The sequence below is a fragment of the Scardinius erythrophthalmus genome, assembly GCF_964197995.2.
Source record: "Scardinius erythrophthalmus genome assembly, chromosome: 13".
NCBI classification, from domain to species: Eukaryota; Metazoa; Chordata; class Actinopteri; order Cypriniformes; family Leuciscidae; genus Scardinius; species Scardinius erythrophthalmus.
This window is the reverse complement of record NC_138233.1, coordinates 33,864,712-33,884,081: the sequence shown is the minus strand read 5'-3', so window position 1 is coordinate 33,884,081 and position 19,370 is coordinate 33,864,712. Positions and strand designations below refer to the sequence as shown.

At 38.0% G+C, this 19,370-nt stretch overlaps 1 protein-coding gene across 2 annotated transcripts in view; it reads left to right on the top strand.

The window, feature by feature from the left end:
- Positions 1 to 18,490, top strand: part of rps6kal (ribosomal protein S6 kinase a, like) — a 26,585-nt gene extending 8,095 nt beyond the window's left edge. Inside the window, exons 4-22 of one of the 2 annotated variants that reach the window (XM_081382973.1) lie at positions 834 to 915; positions 1,012 to 1,092; positions 1,881 to 1,960; positions 3,533 to 3,639; positions 3,912 to 3,949; positions 5,050 to 5,192; positions 6,785 to 6,855; positions 7,074 to 7,162; positions 7,292 to 7,356; positions 8,977 to 9,079; positions 9,195 to 9,322; positions 10,696 to 10,818; positions 11,302 to 11,391; positions 11,482 to 11,640; positions 13,356 to 13,517; positions 13,602 to 13,678; positions 13,933 to 14,050; positions 17,092 to 17,232; positions 17,310 to 18,490. In XM_081382973.1, coding sequence (XP_081239099.1) covers positions 834 to 915; positions 1,012 to 1,092; positions 1,881 to 1,960; positions 3,533 to 3,639; positions 3,912 to 3,949; positions 5,050 to 5,192; positions 6,785 to 6,855; positions 7,074 to 7,162; positions 7,292 to 7,356; positions 8,977 to 9,079; positions 9,195 to 9,322; positions 10,696 to 10,818; positions 11,302 to 11,391; positions 11,482 to 11,640; positions 13,356 to 13,517; positions 13,602 to 13,678; positions 13,933 to 14,050; positions 17,092 to 17,232; positions 17,310 to 17,438 — 1,986 coding nt within the window. In that variant the 3' untranslated portion in view covers positions 17,439 to 18,490. Of the gene's footprint in view, positions 1 to 833; positions 916 to 1,011; positions 1,093 to 1,880; positions 1,961 to 3,532; positions 3,640 to 3,911; positions 3,950 to 5,049; positions 5,193 to 6,784; positions 6,856 to 7,073; positions 7,163 to 7,291; positions 7,357 to 8,976; positions 9,080 to 9,194; positions 9,323 to 10,695; positions 10,819 to 11,301; positions 11,392 to 11,481; positions 11,641 to 13,337; positions 13,518 to 13,601; positions 13,679 to 13,932; positions 14,051 to 17,091; positions 17,233 to 17,309 lie in introns of both variants that reach the window. The other variant, XM_081382974.1, reaches the window with a different exon arrangement.
- Positions 18,491 to 19,370: the final 880 nt, after the last annotated feature.

Here is a 19,370-nt window from a genome sequence, read left to right as displayed (position 1 = left end):
CTACGCAACTACCACTTTGACGCTTCAAAAAGTTCATAAAGAGATCGTAAAACTTATCCATATGAATTGAGCGGTTTTGTCCAAATTTTCTGAAGCGACTCGATCGCTTTATATGATGAACAGATTGAATTTAGGCTTTTATTCACACATAAACATTGATCAACTCACACGTCAGTTGTGGTTAACGGAAGCTCAAGCATGTTCGCCTGACATGCGAGAACCAATGAGGTTCATTCTTGTTCGTCAAGCCGTTACGGTTGAGCTTTTGTTTGTGCGCTGGTGAATGTTTATATGTAAATAAAAGCCTAAATTCAATCTGTTCATCATATAAAGCAATCGAGTCTCTTCAGACAATTTTGTCTAAACCATTCGATTCATTATTTTTACAGTCTATTTATGTGTGCCTAGTGTAGTGGTGGATGCTAGAGTTCAAGGGATAGCTTACCTAAAAATGATGACCCTAAGCTGTATGATTTTCTTTCTTCAGTGGAACGCTAACAAAAGATGTCTAGCTGCGTTATTTTGGACCCCATTGACTTTGGTTCATTGAATCAATATATTCATTTTATATTTCCAATAAAATAAATATTCTCTTTTTTTTATTTTATTAATTTTATAAAAAAAATGTATATTTTAGTGTGAAATGAGACCTGAACATTTCTTGACGGGTTTAATACTGTCATCCATTTCTTCTGATGACTGACTTGAATTGTTCCATGTTGTGAACAATCAAGTTCAGTTATCCTGTATGCTGATATTAGGGAAGTTGTATATCTACTGTCTTGTGTCTGTAAACTGGAAGGTGATCGATCTGTGAACTGTCCTGACCTCAGGTGTTTTTGGTGCGGAAGTTAATTGGTCCGGATGCCGGTCAGCTTTATGCAATGAAGGTGCTCAAAAAGGCATCCTTAAAAGGTCAGTGATTTGTCTTCTTCATTAGTGTGAGCAACACATTTCTGTGATGGTGTACTCATGTTTATTCATCATTTGTGTGTGCATGTTGTGTTGCAGTGAGGGACAGAGTTCGCACTAAGATGGAGAGAGATATTTTGGTGGAGGTCAATCATCCTTTCATTGTGAAGTTGCACTATGGTAAGACTCTTTCTGTCTTTCTGAGTAATATTTATTGGGTGGTTTGCTCAACTCGCAACGCATTTGAAAAGACGTAGCTTTGTTTGATTTAGTGTAAGGGTGCAATTCTAATGTCTCAGACAATTTGCAATGAAAACATGAAATGTACTTGTTGGTATAGTCTTATTTTGTGTGGTTTTAGAGCCCAAAATCAGGACAAACATTAAAGTAGAAACCAAAAAGGCAGTAGACCAAACTTCTCACTTTCAGCCTTACTTTGGTTTGCTCAGCCCTGTCCAGTGATCATTTGAGCCAATTTCGATGAGAGTAGTGGGAAAAAAATCCCCCAAATACTACACATTCCAGATTGAATGCTTGGCATAGGAAGTTTCAATTTATTTGTATGAATATTGTTTTATAAACGTTATGGGCGTGACACATCACTGAAGCCCAGTGACTTTGTAAATCTGACCCTTATGAATTCAGAAAGCAGTGCTGTTATGACATTGTATGTATATTCCTCAGACATGGTCTTGTCTATCTGTAAAATGCTAATTGATAACATGAAGTGTCCTCTTTACGTCTTGCAGATAATCTAGTTATAGTAGTGGATGCCTTGTGTGTAGTGAAATAACAATGTGACTTATTAAATCCATTAAATAACACTTCAGCACAGTTAATATAGCCTTAAAGGAACACGTTTTTTGATCCTTTGCTTTATCTCTTTATGGTAGGGTTGACTTTTCCATGGATTTCCCCAGGATTGACTTCTAGGTGTGATTGTCTGTCATTTTTTTTTTTTCTTACAGCCTTTCAGACAGAAGGGAAACTCTATTTAATTTTGGATTTTCTCAGGGGTGGGGATGTATTTACTCGTTTATCCAAAGAGGTAAGCATCGTGTGATCTACTCTAACAGTTTCTGTGTCTGATTTATGATGTTGATGTTAACAGACTAACAGCTCTTCTTATAACTATTTTGTATTGCTATTTTCTCCCCCAACAATTGATTGTTTGTAATAATGTCCAAATGTCTTATAAAGTGTAATGTCCTCTGCCAAATTTTCACTTGTGTTCATTTGCAGGTTTTAAAAGCGTCAGATTATAAACTTAAGGCCGATTCTCACCCGGAGCGATTTAACCAGAAAATGCACCAAAATTATACAAATAACTCTAAATTTCATCCAGATGAAGTTTTCTTGTGTTCATTTACATGCTTGAATGCTGGACTCATTTGACTATATTTGAGAAAGTACACCACTATTGTTAAACTGTGCTCTACCACAAACAACTGATTTGCTGTTGTGTTGGGGTGCGTAGATGAGAACTTGTCGCAGTGAAAATTTGTGTTCATTGTTAACAGGCCTTTAGTCTGTATGCATTGCCAGCCCTTTGTGTGTTTCAAGAACTTTTTCTATTTATTTGTTTGTCTGTTTATTTATTGTACGTTTTCTGTACTTTCTTAACAATGTTGATTCATGTGCTCAATCGCCAGAAAAATAAGACCACATGTTGAATGTGGCGGAGAGTTTACTGATGTAGCATTTCATCAATCCACTCCCTTATATTAGGGAATGAGGCATATTTTAATACAGCTTCTGTGTGGCAATTCATCTCTACACAGATTTACGAGGTTTACATGCAACCAAATAATGCATTGGTAATGGGATTGGCGGCTCAATCGGATTGAAAAGCCTTTATGAAAACATCGAAATTAATCTCATTGAGCTCAGTCCGAACCAAATTTTGGTGTGATTGATAGTAATCCCATCAATTAGCTTATATAATTAAGAAACTATTTTCTCAATAGGATTCAAAAGTAGCTTGCTTGCACGGTGCCCTGATGCACCGTTTACTTGTGAACGTGTGTATGTATTTACGTCTTACGAACCGGTCAGTGGAGGAGAAAAAAGCTCTTCTGACGTATATGTTGGCTTTCTTTTTAGATGTCATCAAGGCAAAACCGACAGTTATACTGACGGTAGCTCTAGTGACATGTGAATGCAGTGACTGGGCTCTAAGCATGAAGTTTTGCTCAGAATATGTAATGCACATGTAAACGAATATGTGAGTCGGATTGCAACATTTAGGGTTTTTATAAACAGGACTTTCAGAATATGAAATCAGATTGGATTCATTTGGATTGAGCAAAATTAGTGAATGTAAACACACCTTTTCAAATGCTTTTTCAGCTGTATTTGCCAGTAAATGTGCGGTTTAAATAGAAAAGCAATGTGTTAATTATTTAAAATAACTGCAAATTCCTCAAGTTACACAGAAAAAAAAAAATCTGATTGTATTGAGTCCATTAATTGTTAACCTGACGTTAATATTCATTGCAAACAAATATGCTTGGCGTATATCCATCTTTTTCTTTGTCGTTATGATAATGTGTTATGTATTGTTGTTGTATGTGTGTGTGTGGTCTTTGATGAGAGAGTAAATTTGTCCAGTTCTTACTAGGTTATGTTTACAGAGGAGGATGTGAAATTCTACCTTGCAGAGCTGGCCCTTGCATTGGATCATCTACACAACCTAGGCATTGTTTACAGAGACCTGAAGCCTGAAAAGTAAAGTATCCCCCTTCACCTCTCTGCATTTCTCTCGCTCCCTCTCTCTCTGTGTGTGTAGAGTAGAAACCATACTCTCTCTCTCTTTCTGGCATTTCACCTGCCCTCTCTTTTTGATCTTTTATTAAGTAAGGATGGATAAATCTGACAGAACCAATGTGCAAGATTATAATCGAGAGGTTTTGAATTCTTAGTCTGATTTTGTTTGTTGACTCTTGTTTAGTTCATGAATTTTTGTATCTGTATTGGAGAAATGTGGTCTTAATTTTCAGCATTTTGCTTGATGAAGCTGGACATATCAAGTTAACAGGTACGTACCATTGTCCCCTTATTACATCACTTCCCTGCCTGTTGAACTTGTGCATGTAGATAGAGACAAATTTGTAATGTATTACATGTACTGTTAGCGATTTGAGTCATGTATGGTGTGTTTGGGTTGTGGTCAGATGGGGATCTTTGTCAAACTCTGCTGTTGGTGCGCAGCCATTAGGGCTGGGTATCGATTCGGATGTCTCCGATTCGATTAGTTTTGATTCCGATTCACAAGATCTCAATTCGATTCAGTTCGATTCTCAATTTTCGATTAAATTTTCACTGGCCCCACCACAAAAAAGTAATAAATTAATAAAATGGTTATTGTTTTTGACCCCATGTATCCTTGTATTATAGTAAATAAGGTTATGACACCCAAAATTTTAGAAACCAGTGAAATTTAAGTTTTAATGATTATTCAAAACAAGTAAACGGTCATTAATAAAAAAATAAAAAAAAACGTAATTAAATACAAGCAATAACACAAATAAATAAATAAATACAATAGAACAAAGATACAAATGAAATATTCAGTTCTTTTAAGGTTTTTAAGGTTGGTCTTATAGTAGTTCTCCGGTACAGAAATTGAATAAAGTATTCAAATGTGAAATAACACTCATATGTATATCACTCATATCAATAACACTCGTATATCTTTACTGTACAAATGAAATAAAAGTTAATCCTTATTAAAGTTACAAAAACATTATTCAGTGAAGAGCAGGTCTACCTTTTACTTAAGCCATAACCGACTATGTTTACTTGGATACTCGCAAAGATAAATTTGTGTGAATTTGTCCGTTTAAACGCTGGGAGATGTGAAAGAGAATACATTTTTATTATTTTGAGAATCATATCGCTTTTGAGAATCGATATCGAATCGACCATATTTAAAAACAAAAAACAAAAACAAAAACGATTAATCGAAAGATCGATTTTTATTTTTTGCCCTGCCCTAGCAGCCATCCTGCAGACTTAACACCAATTTTCAAGTAAACTCTGCAATACGGTGTCTCTCCAAGAGCAGAGTTCGACACCCCTGCTTTAGCTTTGCGACTTGATGTAAATATGACTAATGTGCTGATGTGCCTCTTGCAGACTTTGGGCTCAGTAAAGAATCCGTAGATCAGGACAGAAAAGCGTACTCTTTCTGTGGCACTGTGGAATATATGGCCCCTGAGGTGGTCAACAGGAGAGGTCACACACAGAGTGCTGACTGGTGGTCTCTCGGCGTCTTAATGGTAGGAGATCATCACACCTACACCTTAATGAGCATGTTTGGAAAATGTCAAGTTAAATATTAGGGATGAAACGGTTACGAGTTTGATAATAAAACCAGGATAAAATTTCTGTACTTTTTGAACACTTCCTGCACATTTTAGCCCTTTTGGTCAATATAATCATGAAATGACGTATTATATATGCAATCCTGTTCTCTGAAGCAAAGGAACAAGGTGCAGCATGGAGAGCATCACAGTTATCGTGATAAACGCAGGATGACCTGTCCGAGCGGGAAGGACTTGATTTAAGGCTAGGAATACAGATTAGCACAATTTATGTGGAGTCTGTGCTGTTCAATCCCTCTTGACTCAGTCCTCGTGTCATACAGTCCTCTAAAACAAGTGTTTTCACCTTCAGTTTTTTTACACAAATGCAAAATACTCAGTGGATTTCTTTTTGTCTGTGGTAATAGAAGCGCCATTATTTTAACAATCTACACTGCATTGGATTGTAAACATTATAAAGTAAATACAACCATATGAGATTTGAGCAGTAAAGGCGAGAATTTTTGCAAAATTGTGTAAAAAAAAATAAAGGTCATTGTCGGTAGCGTGGTGATGTATGAAGTACAGCTCACACACGTCACTTTCAAACCAAGCCGTTTTCTGTTGGTCAGTGCAGCAAGTTCGCACGATCGACTTGAACATGAGTGAAATCTGCTTTGCCGCTCTCTGGCAAAACTCCTGATTGTATGGAAGCTTGTTTCCGCCACAGAATAAAACTTTTTAAAAGATTATTGCGACTTTTCTTACAATTGCAAGTTTACGTCTTGCAATTCTGAATTTATAACACACAAGTCTGAGAATTAAAGTAAGAAATTATCTGGGAATTTGGTTATTCATTTGACAGTTTGATGCCAGGGAATTGAAGGAGTGTTAGCTAGAGTAAGTTTGCTTTCAGAAGAATGTGTAATTTATTTAGTGTTTTGCTGACTTAAGTAATCAATTGTTTCTGATGTTGTCAGTTAATCATCATGGGCCATACCTATAAGCTGATTTGACTTATACACATTTGATTTGTTTCTAAATTATTAGGGTCCCAGACTCCCAGTACTTTAAGTGTATTGGACCCTATTGTTCTAAGGATTATTATTATTAAAAAGGCAAGGAGAATATGTATGGTTTGTTTAAATTGAGAGTTGGCCCAGGGTGATCCCAAAACCGTTTTATGGACTGAAATGAAAACGGGTAAATTTTGTTTCTCAGAGATATATATTAAAAAAACAATACTCAGAACAATAAAAAATAATAATTCTAGACCTGTACAGTTGTATAGTCATAAGCCAAAACGTAAATGTATGTTTTACCTTTTAGAGCCATTTTTATAGAGGTGAGTGCCTGGTCCGGTAGGGCTTTATGTATTGACAAAAAACAATGAGACATTTGATGCATCTTTAGTGTGACACATGGTCTTGATATCTGTGTGAATTGACTGAAAGAGAACATTTACCTTAAAATCACATATTGGATTCCTAGACAATCGTGCTTTGATAATTTGCCCAAGTAAATGCGGCTTGTCGCCTTGTTTGATGGTTGATTTAATTTTTTTCCAGTTTGAAATGCTGACCGGCACATTACCGTTCCAAGGAAAGGACAGGAATGAGACTATGAACATGATTCTCAAGTGAGTGTGGCTGTTAAATCATGCTAGTCTATGCGATGCTTAATTGGTCAAATCTCTTCTCAAGGCTGCTAGATAGAAAAATGTAATTGACAGGTAAACCAAAGAACCAATTAGGTTGGTTGATGATGGTTGGTTTAATCATGATGACCATGCATATAAAATGCTGGTAATGTTGCTATTTCTGATTTCTTTTTTCTTTTCCGGTTCCTGTACACCAGAGCAAAGCTGGGAATGCCACAATTTTTAAGTTTGGAAGCACAAAGTCTTTTACGAATGCTCTTCAAAAGAAATCCATCAAATCGTTTAGGTAAGTCACCTGTGTTTTTTTTTCACAGTCTGTGAAAACACAAGACCATTGGCTGTTGAATTTTAGTAGAAACAAACTGTTGGTAGTGGTGTCACCATTATGGTAATCATCATAACTGGTCTGTTGCAGGAGCAGGTCCTGACGGAGTGGAGGAGATCAAACGGCACACGTTTTTCTCCACCATTGACTGGAATGTAAGAATCAGTTAACCCCAGTTGCACACAGTTTAAGTGCTCCATCCTCCAGTGCGTGAGTGTGTGGTCAGACAGTGTGCCAGATCAAGCAGTGCTTGACTTATGATCACATCACTTGTGTTTGATTACTGGTTACACATACACTGTATGGACAAAAGTATTGGGACACCTGACCATTAGACCAACAGGGATTGTAATGTCTATGTTCTAAATATGGAGTTGGTCCCCCCTTCCACTCTTCTAGGAAAGCTTTCCGCAAGATTTTGGAGTGTTTCTGTGGGAATTTTTGCCCATTCTTCCAGTAGAGCAATTGTGGTGTCAGGCACTGATGTTGGACAAGAAGACCTGGCTTGAAATCTCCGTTCCAGTTCATCCCAAAGGTGTTTGATGGGGTGAAGGTCAGGGCTCTGTGTGGGCTAATCAAGTTCTTCCACACCAGACTTTCTTTATGGACCTTTCTTTGTGCACTGGGGCGAAGTCATGCTGGAGTAGAAAAAGGCCTGTACAAAACTGCTCACAGAAAGTTGGAAGCACTGCGATGTCTTGGTATGCTGAAGCATTAAGATTTCCCCTTTACTTGAAGTAAGGGTCCAAGCCCAACCCCTGAAAAGCAACCCCGCCCCATAATCCCCCCTCCACCAAACTTCACAGTTGGCACAAGACTCGGCCATCAGGCTGCCAAACAGAAGTGTGACACGTCACTCTACATAACACGTTTCCACTGCTCCAGAGTCCAGTGGCGGCGTCTTACAACTCTCCATCTGATGCTTGACATTGTACTTGGTGATGTAAGGCTTGCATGCAGCTGCTCGGTCATGGAAACCCATTCCATGAAGCTCCCGCCGCACAGTTTTTGTGCTGATATTAATGCCAGTGGAAGTTTGGCACTCTTCGGCTGTGGAACCAGCGGATTAATACATGGCCTTCTGCTTTGTTTGCTGCTGTTCTTAAATGCTTCCACTTTCCAGTAAAACCTCTTACAGTTGACTCTGGAGTATCTAGCAGGGATGAAATTTCATGACTTATTGCAGAGGTGGCATCCCATCACACTACCACTCTTTAGTTCACTGAGCTCTTCAGAACGACCCTTTTTTTTATTATTTTTCCCACAAATTTTTGTAAATGCAGATGCAGACTGCATGGCTTGGTGTTTGATTTCATACACACGTGGCAATGAGTCTGACTGAAACAACACAATAATTGAGAGATCTGCACCAATACTTTTGTCCATATAGTGTAAGTTACTGTTGTAAGTAATGCAGCCTTTCTGAAATTGTCATTTCTAATGATGAACATGAGTGTAATTGTATTAGATTAGATTATATACATATATATTAGATATGTGGACATTCTTTGAAGGGTGAACTTGATGTTCAGTCCCCCATTACACACCCCACAGTCTGAATAAAAGTCTCACGTTTAGCTCTGACTTTGTGGTCATATGCAAAAAAAAAAAGAAGAAAAAAAGCATCATGCTTCACTCAGAAATCCATCACATTGGAGAAGAATGGGTTTTGAATGCTGTTTTATGTTGACGTTAGTCTGGCTGATGCTTAGGACTTATCTTTTTGTGTCAAGTGAAACGTATTATTGGAGTAACGTGTTATTGTGTCTGTGTAGAAATTGTACAGAAGAGAACTTCAGCCTCCATTCAAACCTGCTGCAGGGAAAGCAGATGACACTTTCTGCTTCGACCCAGAATTCACAGCCAAAACTCCCAAAGGTACGACGGAGAATGTGCTCATGAGAGATTAGATGGAAGCTAGTGCTGACACATGTATCTGCTAGCGGTTCTCAGATGACTTGAGTTGTATTTTGTGTGTGTTTCCTGTGAGCAGATTCTCCAGGCATTCCCCCCAGTGCAAACGCTCACCAGCTCTTTAAAGGCTTCAGTTTTGTGGCTCCAGCCTCGATGGAAGAAAGCAGCAAAAGTTCCACACTAGTCAACATTCTCCCCATAGTGCAGGTAAATCACAGTATCTCTTTAATTCAGTTAGTTCTATACAGTATGTATTGTTTATATTTTTTTGTGTGCTTTCAAAAGTTTTAGATTGGTAATATTTTTTGGTTTTTAAAGAAGTTTTTTCTGCCCACCAAGGCTGCATTATTAAACAAAAGGGTATAATATAAACGATCCAAAAATCGTAGACAACGTTACAGTGTGTTTAACACACAAACAACACCAGACAAATAACCGAGGAGACTGTATAAACACAAGATAACAAACTCAAATACAACCAGGTGTGCTCTAATTAACGAAACAATGATTCCCCATAGCAACAAATGATGAGCGGGAGCACAGGACAAAGGGGACCAGGAAAACAAAGAGAATCAAACAGGGTACGATTACACGACAAAGATGTGATAAAAACGGGAAAGTTTTTTTCTTTGTACATATGACAAAGTTATCAAAACGATCCCGGTTCACACAGCTCCATGGCCAAAACGCATAAAACGTCTTCGGTTTTTAATTGAAAACTGAGCTGTGTAGACAGTGTCTATGAAAACGAAACCAAAACACAATAAAAACGTGACAAATACATGCTTGATGAATAGTTTTATTTATTTCCCAAATAAAATTCTCACTGACCCCAAACTTTTGAATGGCAGTATATTTCAGATAAATGCTGTTTCTATTCAAAGAACCCTGAAAAGAATTGTACATACAAAATTGTTATATAGTGATACATACATGCTTTAGGGGTGTGGTGATATACCTGTATTGACGATAATCATGATATTTTAAAAATGAAATATTGGAGGCTATCGCAATATACCATATTGGCGATAACCGTAATATTTAAAATGAATAGTACATATGATAATATGGTTGACATCCCAACGTAAAGTAGGTGGCGCTATTGCACCTTAACTGGTTTGCCACCTGTCATAAAACACTCCCTTCTAACCATTCTTTCACAATTTGAGTAAAGAAATGAAAATCTACACACCATCAAATAAGGCCAAACATTTAAAATGCTAGAAACATAATAATCACTCTATAATCAATTTCAAGTAAATGCTGTTCTTCAAGGAATATTGAAAAAAGACACTGTACTACGGTTTCCACGCTACAATAAGCAGCACAACCATTTCAGCTGTAATAATAAAAATAAGCTTCTTGAGTGTATTAAAACAATTAACAGAAGACAGAGAAAATTGAACTTTGCCATCACATGAAACAATAAAATTACAATCAAATAAATGCAGCCTTGGTGAACATCATAATCTGCTTTCACAAACAAAAAAAATCATACAGATGCCAAACTTTTGATTGGTAGTGTATGTATGCATAAATGTATGTGTGTAGATTTTTAAGGCAGTTGTGTTCTGTGTCAGATGCATGGTGGCTCAGCTCAGTTTTCTGACATGTACGAGCTGAAGGAGGACATCGGCGTGGGCTCATACTCCATATGCAAACGCTGCATACACAGGGTCACCGCCATGGAGTTTGCTGTGAAGGTGAGATTTGCCTTGTTCTTGAAGAAGGCTAGTTATTTTATCATGCGTGACAGTATCGCTAACTCTTTATCCGCCCGGATGAGGAGAAGCGCTTTAGTTTCGGTATCACTCCAATGCTGAGTAAACGCCTCATAATTGTATGAATGGCCCAGAGCTGTTGCTCTTTCAACAGCTTCTGATTTACCAAAATCACTTCTTACGTCAGCGCGCTCTGACCTCGTACGTGCAAAATACTGGCAATCTTCATTCCGTGTTCACACAGCGCATATACCGGTAATTTAGTGGTAATGTTACAACTTCCCTTATTGACGGAACCAATTTACTGGTATATTTGAAAAGGTCCTGTTCACACATGATGTGTTACCGGACATTTACCAGTAAAGACTGTATGTGTGAAAGGGGCTAATGAGCCAACTTTCACATGAGCGTGTATGTCAGTGCTGTGTTCTGGTGTGATGTTTTCACTGTGATTGTGTCAAATAGATCATTGACAAGAGTAAGCGAGACCCGTCGGAGGAGATTGAGATCCTGATGCGGTATGGCCAGCATCCCAACATCATCACACTGAAGGATGTGAGTGACATGACTCAGTTACTCTATCACAGAGCTGAGACGTTTGAGATCAAAGGCATCATTGTGTGTGTGTGTGTGTGTGTCACTCAGGTGTATGACGAGGGTCGTTTCGTGTATCTAGTGACGGAGCTCATGAAGGGCGGTGAGCTGCTGGATAAGATCCTGAGGCAGAAGTTCTTCTCTGAGCGAGAGGCCAGCGCTGTGCTGTACACTATCACCAAAACTGTGGACTACCTGCACTGCCAGGGGGTGAGACACACACACACACACACACACACACACACACACACACACACATTCTGCACACTACCCAGCGTATGTTCAACCTGAGAGTGGACACAGACATTTTTACCTTGATTGTGTAAGGCTTCTGGTTTCAGCTGCTCTCGGTTATTCTAGCTGTACAAAAAAGGTCTGGTATTGCAAACTGGTATTAGTTCATGTATTATTTTAATTTATTATTGTAATCACAAACACTTCTTGTAGTGCAAATTGTTTTACCATTTACTACACTGTTATCTTCTAGTTATTTACATATTGTGGCTAGTGAATCGAATGGACAAGTAACCTGACTAAAACATCAATAACAAAGTTATTGTAAGTGGCGATTGATAGTGAAAAATAATATAATATGTAATGTACTAATGGTAACAAGGTTGTGCTGTTGAGGCTTGAAAATCATGAGGAGAAATGGAAACAAATGCGCACAGCACACAAAAAAATTCAGTTAACATACTGTGGTAAAAAATTCAAAACGTTGAGTTTTTATATTTATAACAAATGATATAGTTAAGCAACATCACACGACCAAGAGTGAATACCATCACGATTGAAAATGTGACGCTGATTTCATATGAAAGTTCAATAATCAAGTAATTAATATTAAGTCACTTACATTTTAGATGCAATATTGACTGTTTTTGTTCTATTTCAGCAGTGAAAATAGTTCAAAATAGTTCCAAAAGATCACAGCAGAACTATAACGCGTCTCACAGGAACACTTAACCGTGTTTTAATCACTGAATGGTTCAGCATTTTGAACGAACCGTTTCAGGCAAAGATTCAATGACCCATTCATAAACAACTGCCTCATTCCTGAACGAATCAGCCAATTTAATGAATCGTTTGGATAAATGACTCAATGACTGATTCATTAAGTCGGTCACCTGCCGCCACCCACTGGTGGTTTAGTTTCGTGTTTAAAAGTATCATTCTTTCCAACATTTCTTATTTGTCACAAATCTCAAAAAGTATTTAAAACAATATTTATTGCAGTTGTAATTTTTCAGTGTAAATCATTTAATTTGATTGGTAACAATTTATTGATCAAATTTAAGAATTTAAAATAAAAGATGAAGCATATATTTAAAACGATTAGGAAAAAATGTCCTTTATAAAGGTTAAAGTATCATAAATATGCAGATTTAAATGTCAAAGCTGACTGAACACTAATGAGAATATTGCTTCAGAATAAATTATAAATAAAAAATCCAATTTTTTTCCTGGACAAGTGAATGACTAATTTACATGAAAAGGCTAGCGCAATATGCATATCGCATTGGCTTGCAATATCTGAATGATTTTAATAGGCTACTGCAAAAAGTCAAAGTTTTAGGTTGACGCATATAACAGAGAATAGACTGGAATGATGGTTGACTTGCTTGATGTTAAAACGAGTTAAGCACAAGAAGCTGTGGAAAACAACCCACCTGACACACACCCAAAGCCGCCTCAGAAAGCCTCCTCTCAGTGTGTGATCCCAAATTCATCTCTCTTTCACAGCTTATTGCACTAAAATATTGACAATTTTAAGACTTATTTAAGACTTTTAAGGCCTTTAAGACTTATCTAAGGCCCCCTAGTGGTCACTGGCCTCCTGGTTGAGAACCATTGTTTTAGACCTCTGTTGATTTTTAATGAACTGGAATGAACTGGTGTTGTGACAGGCTGTGTTCCTGACGCAGGTGGTGCATAGGGACCTGAAGCCCAGCAACATCCTCTACATGGACGATTCAGGAAACCCTGACTCCATACGCATCTGTGACTTTGGCTTTGCCAAGCAACTGAGAGGAGACAACGGACTGCTGCTCACGCCCTGTTACACCGCCAACTTCGTGGCTCCTGAAGTGAGGAATCAGCTGCTCTGCATGTTCTTCATGTCCAGAGTGTGTCCTGAATTGAAGTGACAGGCTTTGTCTGTTGTGTTGCAGGTACTGATGCGTCAGGGTTACGACGCTGCCTGTGATATCTGGAGTCTGGGAGTCCTGCTCTACACCATGTTGGCGGGGTCAGTGGGACAGTCAAGTTTTTGTACACTTTTGCTCTGTTATCGATAAAGTGAAAATTCATAAAAGAGGTTTGCGTAATTTGCTGTCTTCCATCCAATTGGCCTTTTACAGATAAAATGGTTTGCGTTAGGGCTGTGTGATTTATTTATTTTACTTTTTGTACAGTCTGTGTTTTGATCATCGTTCTGAATCCAGTCTGGATGTAGTCTTTGTTTATAATGTTTTTGCACTGATCTTTTGTTAATCTGTGTAGGTACACGCCCTTTGCCAATGGACCCAATGACACACCAGAGGAGATCCTGTTACGTATCGGCAGTGGAAAATTCTCCCTGAGTGGAGGAAACTGGGATTCTGTGTCGGACTCCTCAAAGGTAGCAGAGGAATCCTTTAAAGGGACAATCAGCCCCACTTCATTAGTTATGTCAGAATTAAGAAGATTCATCATTTTTCCCGGTCTAAAATGAATATAGATATAATATTTGAACTAGAACTTTGAGTGCAATCTCTATAATGATTGTTGTTGTTGTTGTTTAAGTCCTTAATTAAGTATGAGCGGTTGGAAAAGCTTTGGGAAAATCATGGAAATTCATTGGGTAAAGTTGTGGGACATATGACATCGCTTTGGTCAAGTAAGCAAAATGTCATAAGTGTAGACTATATAAAAAATATAAAATAAAACCCAACATAAAATATATAATAAAATATAGTACCCCAATATCATATTATGCTATACATTATATATGATTTATCCATTACAAAATGGAAATGCAGCGTGCCTTAATTGAGAGCCATTGGGGCAAAACTCATTCTTTCCTGCTGGTTTTTGTTATCTTAAATAAACCTTCAGTTAAAGGGTTAGTTCACCCAAAAATGAAAAATCACTACTTAATCACTAATCACAAATTACTCGCCCTCATGTCGTTCCAAACCCGTAAGACTTTCGTTCATCTCCAAAACACAAATAAAGATATTTTTGAAGAAATATGAGAGCTTTCTGACCCTCTCATAGACTGCAACGTAATTACCACTTCCAAGGCCCAGAAAGGAAGTAAGACATTGTTAAAATAGTCCATGTGACTCCAGTGGTTCATCCTTAATGTTAAGTGACGAAAATACTTTTTGTGTGCAAAAACAAACAAAAAATGACTTTATTCAACAATTTCTTCTCTTCCGTGTCAGTCTCATTCGCGGTTCACGTTATAAAAACAGCGCAGCGCTGCCGGGTTTGACCTAGCGGACCGATGTCCGGGTCCGGACCCTGGCTTGGTTCCAACCGGACAGAGAAACATAATGACAACTGTAGCACCATTTTACCGTTTCTAGTTAAAATGAGCAGCGCTTCGTCGAAACCATGGAGCGGTTCACACCACAAGCGTTCAGGGTCGTTTATGATAATGATCTTTCGGCACTACATCCTCTAATATTTTTATCTAAAGCAAAAGCGCTTCATTCAAGCTCTTTCCGTTCTGCGCGTATTGTTTCTCTCCTGCTGAAGACTCTAAAGCGCCACATAAAGCTGCAGATGATGCGGTTATTTTAACAGTAGCAGAAACATGGCGAGTAGTGAAATAGATACTAAAACACTGCAAAAAACAACTCTGCAAATAGTTATTTTTATCTGTCATATGACTCATTTCAGGAGCATTTCAAAATAAACATAATTGCTATAATTGGGAAAAAAAATATTTAGATTGCAAGGAAAGACAGCATAAACATTGAAATTACTAGTTAACTTTGTTTTCTGCTTTTGATGAGGGCGTTTTGATTATGTACATTGTGTGTTGTTTTTAGTAGATATTTATTTAAATATACTTCATATAAAATGGTCCAGATTTCAAGATGAACAACACTAAAACCCCCATACAATATATTTTGTCACATGGCCTTCTGCCTCATGTATCTAAATATAAAATAATAATAGCTTGATAAATTTGATCTAACCTTTTAATACTTTTTATAGAAAAATGTTCAGACAGGCTCTGAGGGCCCAATATCCTCATCTTTAATGACTATCTTCACTGCTTAGGATTTTTCTTCTTTTACAAAGCACAACTTGTGTATATATCCAGAACTCCGGACACACACATATATATATATCTCTCTGGGAATGAAATATAGAGACCGGACCTCTTGGATCTTTAATTGAATACCTCTGCTTTAGATTAAACATACTTGCACAAACTAGGGGTGTAACAATATATCGTGTCGCAATACTAAAATGCATCAATATTTATATTGATAGTGACAATATTGTGTATAGTTCACCCAAAATAAAAATCACTGTGTGTGAAAAAATCTGAGTTTTAGTGTCAGTTCTACATTAAACTGCTATATATAATGTTGAATATGTATAATAATGCAATGGGGGAATATTTGTGGCTCGTGATAATGCCAAATGTCTTATATTACCAGTAAAAGTGACCTACATTATTTTAAATATATCTAGCCAGTGAAAGAGTGCAAGCATATTCGTCTAAAATAAGCCTGTATTTTCATCTTCAGAATCATGAATATTGTTATTCTGGTGTCTCTGTTGTCCTGTGCATTGGGTTTCAGCACCAAGTCCAAGACTATTCATTTACACACACAATGTAATACCAAATTTAGCATTTTAATCAACTGTACATTTTTGTTAACCTTTTACCAAATGTCTTGGAGTATCGCAATAATAGTTCAGTATCGTCATATGTATCGAATCGTGACATGAGGGTATTGTTACACCCCTAATACAAACAAACGTTTGTTACATTTATTCAACTCGGAGTGGATGTAGGCGTCCTGAATGATGTTGCACAGTTTATTCCACATCATGCACTTCTCAAGACTTACTTGAAGATCTAGAAGAAGTGCATCACATGTGCTCTTCTACAGAGTATCTTTGGGCACTATCGTTGTCAAATTTGGTTTAAAACAATCCCATTTGTTTTCTTGAATTACATAATTGTACATAATATAACAATCCATAGTGGTGATTGTATTTGATTGGACGTCAATAGCACTAGTTCAGATGAGCACATTCGTTTAAACTAAAGCTAATAAGGGCCAGAATTTTGCTAAATAAACTTTAGGAACAACATTCCTTTCCAAAAAACAATTGTAATCCTGTCCTGAACCCTATCCATAAATTATCTCTAAAATCAGGGAAATGATAGATGAATAAAAAAGGTGTAAAAGCCCCGAATCCTTGTTGGAAGCCTAAACTTGTCATGAACTGCAAACCTATCCCTAATTTGATTGGTTGATCAGGATGTTGTGTCAGGATCAAGAAGGATGTTGATCCAGGAACAGGTTCTACTTTGTGAAATCTTTTGTATGGTTGTTTGAGTGTTTTTTTTAAGAGCAGTGTACAGAAATCCCATCAGTATCTGGACACACACTGGGTTTTATAAGTGTTTTAACTGTGTGTTTGCAGGACCTGCTGTCTCATATGCTGCACGTGGACCCTCATCAGAGATACTCCGCAGAACAGGTACTGAAACACTCGTGGATCGCCTGCCGGGACCAGAACCCACACTTTCAGCTCACGCGCCACGAAGCGCCTCATTTGGTCAAGGTATGGCTTGAGTTTCTTGACTCCATGTCCGGTCTTTAGTTTGAAGTTCCGCTTGAGTTTGACGGTGTCTCTCGTAGGGAGCGATGGCTGCCACATACTCTGCGCTGAACCACAAGACGTGCAAGCCGGTTCTGGAACCCGTAGCTGCCTCCAGTCTAGCTCAGCGCAGGAACATGAAGAAGCTGACGTCTACAGACATGTCGTGAAGCTCGTGATGTCCCTGTGCTCGTCTCCAAGAGTTGGCATCTCCTCTCGAGTTCTCGTACGTGATGCCTCAGGGAGTGCGCGACATTTCGGAGGAAACGCACGAAAGCCCCTCTGTTTCTCTCTGGTAGAGTGAAAAACACCAGCTCCATCTCTCCATCGTGTCTGAAGTGTTTCACGCATAAGCGAGCTGTTTCGAATGTTCTTGCCCAATGAATCCCAGATCTCATGAAGAAATGTCCAGGTCATTCAAGCGCAAGAAACCTGTTTTTAGGACCATGAAGAACATTGCATGACATTCAAGCCCTTTTCCCTGTATTTTCTAATACTGGTGTACAGAAATGAATATCATCAGGGGGGTTTTCCATTAAATTCACCAGTGTGTGGTACTTTTAAGTACTTTACAGCTGAAATGAAACTAGTTTTTCCATATTAACTGTATGAGAAGAGGATAGGATTTGTTTCTCTGCTAAGAATTGGGGAAACCATTACCGTGCAAAACATCTTAATGGTCCTAAAAACTGGCGTGGTTTTCTTCACGCAAGATATACTGATGACCTGCACATTATCCATTTCTAAGCCACTTTTTTGTCCTGTTAGTGTTGCGAACCACATGGCATTACCTCAAAGGCACTCAGTGTTACGCGTTCTTTAGCTCGATGTATTATAAAGTCATTCATTAAGTTTGTGTGGAACCTTGAGCACATTTGCACTGAGGCTTGGGCAGGTCGTTGCTTCTGCGAGGCGTTTCTCTCCCTCCATCGGTTCCCGTCTCAGACCGCTCTTTGCCTTTTGTTGAATGGGAAGTACATGAGCAAAAGGTGAAGAAATAAATCTATATTTATAAAATCGAATGAGGTGAATGAATGTAGATGAGATTGAATCCATGAAATCACATCTCTCTGCTCCAGGTGGAGGGGAAAAAATATTCCATAAAACTTTTTAAAGACATTGTGGAAATGTATCATATTGTATTTATTTCACTTATTTTTAAAATTTTATTTTTTCTTTCAGGTGATGTACATATTGACATTAAAGAACATTATTGACATGATGTTTTTTCTTGTGTGTGTGTGTGTGTTAATTCAGCCAAACAGGATCAAATCAGATTTGTAGAAATACCTTTTGATTTGTCAGACGTCTGATGTAAGTTCATATCTTCACCAAGGAGGACCTTGAGAAATCTGTCCGTTAGAATCTCATCAGCACTTTGTTTGATAACGCAGGAAGATACATGTGATTTGAAATCTGCCATTGCATTTTAGTGTTTGCATACAAAAATGACTAAAATTATAATACAAAGACACAAAAAACATACAATTACAATAGAACTACTCCAATAACAATGGCACGCACTACATGGGAGTGTAGTGAGTATTTACAGGAATAAATACATACAGGAGTGTTTGGACACCCTTTTTCCAGGGATGGGCAACTCTGCAGAGCTTTCCTACAGTGTTTATCGCCAACCCAATTCAAAAAAACACTTGAAAAATCTAACCAAAGTCTTGAATTACAGGCAAGTGTGGTTGAGCTAAACTCTGCTGGACAGTGACTGCTAGGACCAAACTGGGTTATTCCAATCATTTCCGTGTGGACAAATTTTACTGTGTGTTCACACTTGGCATGTTTGGTTGGATTAAAACGAACCCTGGTGCGATTGCTCTGTTAGTGAGGTTCACTGGAATATTAGTGTGAACGCTGCCATCTGAACCCTGGGGTTCCCATTACTCTGACCTGCAGAAACCCACACTTGTAAAAAATAAATAAATTCTAAAAGTAGTTTCAATGAAAATAAATGGGTTTGTAAATAATGTGAAGAACCAAAGACAGGACCTTCCCACACCCCTGTAGAAGTTACAGTTAAACTACACACTTTTCCTCAGAAAAATCCTCCACCTGGGTCCAATACATACTTTTCCAACATCTTCCCA